This window comes from Myotis brandtii, unplaced genomic scaffold, assembly GCF_000412655.1.
Source record: "Myotis brandtii unplaced genomic scaffold, ASM41265v1 scaffold103, whole genome shotgun sequence".
Lineage (NCBI taxonomy): Eukaryota > Metazoa > Chordata > Mammalia > Chiroptera > Vespertilionidae > Myotis > Myotis brandtii.
In genome coordinates this window covers 2,657,889-2,663,423 of record NW_005353460.1, presented here as the reverse complement: position 1 = coordinate 2,663,423, position 5,535 = coordinate 2,657,889, and the positions used below count along the sequence as shown (strand labels likewise).

The window sequence follows — 5,535 nt, the reverse complement described above, 5'->3', positions numbered from 1 at the left end:
AGGAGACATATGTAAAACTTTGGACTATTAAAAAAAAGAAAAAAGAAAACAAAAAAGGAATGCAACTGGAAATCACATCCTATATCAACAAGCAAGGAAATCACAGCAAAAACAGGAAAACACAACCACTGACACTAATATTGACATGAGGCACGTATTGAAACTATCACATAAAGATTCGTAAAAAGCTATGAAAATGTGTTACAATGAACATCGAAATTAAATTCGATGGTGGAGTAAGAAGTCCTGGCTCCTCCATCCCCCAACAAACACACCAATTCAGCAACACTTCACAGTTTCCTTTGTGAGAAACCAGAAATGAATAGACAGCCTCCTGCACAACATAAAAGAGTGGAAAATCAGTTACCAAAGCCAGTAGGGAGGATTGGGAGACATTTTCATCAGAAACTCTGCCCCAGAGCACTGCCATATGATCAGAAAGACATCCTCTAGTCACCGTCCTACTGATGGGTGGGAAGCAGTTTGCTCACAAGGCCAGGGTCCTAATGTTTCTGAGGGGCTGACCCAAAGAACTAGTATCTGTGACAGGAGTCCTGGAGATCTGATGGGTTCAGCACAGTCTAGCCACCCAGGCAGCAATAGAGGCGGTGGCTAACAGCCACTGTTGATTCATCCCCACCCCAACTCTGCCCAGAGTGTATGGACGGAAAATCCCAGCTCTGTGCTTCCTCCTGGGGTAGGAAAGAGTTGATCCACGCATGCAGTGCCTCCACTTCACCACAATTGCCCAAGGAACTAACATCTGTCTCACCAATCCTGGAGTCCCGATGAGTCCCGCACACTCTGGTTATCAGGGAAAGAACAGGATCCTCTTCTGTACTTCCCCAAAGTGAAGGCTGAGAGAGCCTTCTAAGAAGCAGACACCAAAACAGTGAATTAATAAAACAATCAGGAAAAGATGTCTCACACAAAGGAGTAAGATAAATCTCCAAAACTGACCCTAATGAAATGAAGTTAAATGATTTTCCTGACAGAGAATTAAAATGAACTCTCCTGAACATGCTCACTGAGCCCAAGAGAACAATGCAAAAATGTCTGATCAATGAGAGGCCTTATAAAAACGATGAAAAGAAAAATTACATCCCAAGAAGCCAGAAACACCAATCAGAAAGGATATATGCACCTCTATGTTCATAGCAGCTCAATTCACCATAGCTAAGATTTGGAAACAGCCTAAGTGCCCATCAGCAGATGAGTGGATTAAAAAACTGTGGTACATCTACACAATGGAATACTACACTGCGGTAAAAAAAGAAGGAACTCTTGCCATTTGCAACAGCATGGATGGAACTGGAGAGCATTATGCTAAGTGAAATAAGCCAGTCAGAGAAAGATAAATACCACATGATCTCACTCATTTGTGGAATATAGAGAACAACATAGACTGATGAACAGGGACAGATCCAAAGACAGAGAAACAGCGATCAGATTATCAATCCCCAGAGGGAAAGTAGGGGAGGGTGGGGGTAAGGGGAAAAGATCAACTAAAGGACTTGTATGCATGCATATAAGCCAAACCAATGGACAGGGACAACAGGGGGATGAGAGCATGAGTGTTTGTGGGCGGGGGGAAGTTGGGGGTTAATGGGGAAATGAGGACACATTTGTAATACCTTAACCAATAAAGAAATTAAAGATTTTTAAAAAAAGAAAAATTACAATATAGGAGAAAATATCTGCATACTGCATATCTAGCATAATACATATTTGCATAATACATACCTATATTTAGAATCTATAAATTGCTCAAAAATTAACAATAGAAAACCAACCAATCAAACTAGAAAATTGGTAAAACTCATTTCATGGATATTTCACTAATTAGCACATGAAAATATGTCCAACATCATTAGTCACTGGGAAATGCAAATCAGAATCACAGGAGATATCACTACACATCTATCAGAAGGGATATTTTTTTTTAATCTTGAGTAGTGATCAAACAGTGGCCAGAATGCAGACACTCATCTCTCATACATTGCCACTGGAAGTGTAAGATAGTACAGCACTCTGACAAATATTTTGGTAATTTCTTTTAAAATATAAACCTACACCTACCATATAGCCTGCCAATCATATACCTGGGTTTGTACTCCAGAGAAATAAAAATTTACATTTTATCTAAATTAACAGAATTATTGCTGTAAAGCATTTACAATACTCCCAAATATTTTTCTCTATGACTAATAAAATCTACTTTCATCCCTAATACTGATGGATTTACTTCTTATTCTGCAGAAGTCTTACTAGGATTATTAATTTTTAGTTATTTTAAGGAACTAATTTCTGGGCTTTAAATTTTTCTACTCTTTGATTTCTGCCCTCAAGTGAATTATTGTCTTCCTCTACAATGTTGGAACCCTTTATAGAGGTTGCATTTTGTAGAGGAAGGCTATTAATTTAATGGTAACCCTCCTTACTCCTCTTATTGCTGGGCTTTGGGCTATGGGGTGAAGAATGGGGGTGATATTACTCTAGATCCCTTTTGGTCTCAGCTGAATGCCTACTCACACTAAGCTAACCGGGCTGGACAATCCATTATCTCTCAGTACTGTTTGACCCAGAGTAATGATTTGCAACCAGCGTGCTGCAAGAATTTTTAAAACATGCCATACCTGACTATTAGTCAGGAGCACAGTTCTCTTTTCCATTAGATTGTGAAATAAAAATAATGACAGCAGCCAACACAACAATAGCCATCCAGTGTAAATGAATCAAAACTATACCTATTTTTTGTCAGATCAGCCAAAAATAATATATATTTTTGGTGAGCTGAAAAATTTTGGTAATTAGTTAATGTGAGCCATGAGATAAAAAAGGTTAAAAACCACTGACCTATAGTATTATTTCCATTTTACTCTGTACCCTTCAGTAGAGTCTTACCCAGCACATATGCTGCCTAATCCTCAATCAAGAACACAAGGCAACTACGCTCTCACCAAAACATTCACCTCTAGCCCTGTCTCCTTCCAGTTCCTAACGGCTGCAGAATCCCTGAACTCTAATCTCAGTGGCTGCTTGGTTCCACCTCCCTATGCAGTGCTTATGACATTATTCACAGTCAGAGAGTCAAGTTAAATGTGAAACTCACTTTCTAGGTGCCTTTTTTCTCACAGAGAAAATTCCTGACCTGCCTATTGTCAAATGTCTAAAAACAGGTACCTCATGTATAATATTCTGTTGTGCTTTCTACCTGTAGATGGTGAGTATAACATGCTATACCAGATACCATTTTTTGTTTACTTATTTTGTTTTTAATTTATTTTTATTGTTGAGAGTATTACAGATGTCCCCCATTTTCTCCCTGTCCCCCCCCTCCACCTGGATCCCGCCACAATGCATATATTTTAATCTCTCAATTTCAACACAGAAATTGAATTTGACCAATCATTTGTCAAACATTGGTTTCTTCCCAATCATATGTTCTGGCAAAATGAAAACCTTTCAGACTAAAGCTAACTTTCTCACATGCTTTGAAAATTTTTTCACTCCTACCTGCATCTTGGATTACAATTGAAATTCCTATGTTTCATGCTGAACATATTCAGTTTCTGTACCTAATATGTTTTTGTGTCCTCAGTTTCTCAGTGGTCAATCTACAATTTCCATCATTACCTCCCCACTCAGATCCGAGGATATATCAATTTAAACTACTCAATGTGTTTGGGGGTTTTTAGCTTTTTTTTAGCACCTTCATCTATTTTTTGTTTGTTTGTTTCTTCTCAAACTCCTACTAATACTTCCAGATATTAAATGACCATCTTGAATAAGCAACTCCTAAATTTTAAATTTAAAAAGTAGTTGTTCTATTCCATATGATTTTATTGCAATTGCCACATTATACTTGGATTTTTTTTATCTGTTTGCCCAATAATACTGTGGAATATAAAACATTATTTTTCTCCCCACCGATGTCATATTAACCATGTAAAACATATAATCTACACAGTATAAAAGCAAAACTTACCTTTTCAAATGAAGAATCTGGATACAACTTTCCTGACTTATTGTATGAATATACCAGGAAATGAGGATGTAAAAATGACCTAATTCAACCAAGATAATGACATTTCATGGTATTAATTTCATTGATAAAATTAAGTTACAGAATCATGAAATCAAACAAAATTTACTGTCAATTATACAAGCTCAAATATCCGAAAAATTAAATGGACTCATCTTTCCATGATCGAAATTGCTTTCTAATAGCATAATGTGTGTGTAAGAGAAAAGAATAACCAGTATAACCACACGCCAGTATGGAAGCTGCAATAACACAACTTCACCTGAAGTAAAAACCAAAGCTACTAGGTTCCCACCACAAAGTTTACTTTTAGATTTAACCATCAATAAATCTAATAACATAAGTATGTCAGTTAATATTTACTAAAAGGTAGCCATCCACTGATAATGACAAAAAATATGCATTTATCATTAGTTTTTATGAATTTACTAGAGGCCCAGTGCATGAAATCAGTGCACTTGGGTGGGGGGAGTCCTTCAGCTTGGCCTGTGCCCTATCACTGTCCAGGAGCCCTCAGGGGATGTCCACCTGCCGGCTTAGGCCCGGTCCCCTAAGCCGGCAGCCAGACATTCTTATTGCTGCCGCGGAGGTGGAAGAGGCTCCTGCCACGGCCGCTGCGCTCCCCAGCCATGAGCCCAGCTTCTGGCTGAGTGGCACTCCCCCTGTGGGGGTGCACTGACTATCAGGGGGCAGCTCCTGTGTTGAGCAGGATTGGGCCAAACTGGCTCTCCAACATCCCCTGAGGGGTCTCAGATTGCTAGAGGGTGCAGACCAGGCTGAGGGACCCCAACGGTGCATAATCGGGGCTGGGGAGGGACACGGGAGGTTGGCCAGCCAGGGAGGGACTGCGGGAGAGCTCCAGTACATTGTCCGGCCTGTCTCACTCAGTCCCGATCAGACAGACTCCAGCAGCAAGCTAACCTACCAGTCAGAGCGTCTGCCCCCTGATGGTCAGTGCATGTCATAGCAAGCAGTTGAGTGGCCTTAGCATATCATTAGCATATTACTCTTTTATTGGTTGAATGGACAACCAGATGACTGGACACTTAGCATATTAGTCTTTTATTTTATAGAACTAGGGGCCCGGTGCACAAAAATATGTGCACTGGGGAGGGGGTTCCCTCAGCCCAGCTTGCCCCCTATCACATACTGGGAGCCCTAGGGGATGTCCTACTACCTGCTCCCTGCTCCCTTGGGGAGTGGGCCTAAGCCACAGTCTGGCCACCCTTTGTGGGAGTCGACCGGGCTGATCAGGGGAAGGCACCAGCCCCATCACCGCACTGTTGCAGCCACTGCAAGTCAACAATTGCTGGCTGGCTCCGCCCTGGTTCCCCGCCTCTGCCGCCATCAACAATCGTTGGCTGGCTCCTCCCTGGCCCAGGCCTAAAGCCTCTGCTGGAGGCTTTAGGCCTGGGCCGGGGCACCCCCAGCTCCTGCTGCAGCCGATCGCTGGCTGGCTCCTCCCTGACCCAGGCCTAAAGCCTCAGGCC

At 41.4% G+C, this 5,535-nt stretch overlaps 1 protein-coding gene across 1 annotated transcript in view; it reads right to left on the bottom strand.

The window, feature by feature from the left end:
• The window catches only part of LOC106725502 (disintegrin and metalloproteinase domain-containing protein 18-like), an 82,964-nt gene that overhangs the window by 59,073 nt on the left and 18,356 nt on the right, over positions 1 to 5,535 (bottom strand). Inside the window, exon 4 of the mRNA XM_014536893.1 lies at positions 3,989 to 4,067. Coding sequence (XP_014392379.1) covers positions 3,989 to 4,067 — 79 coding nt within the window. The remainder of the gene's footprint in view (positions 1 to 3,988; positions 4,068 to 5,535) is intronic.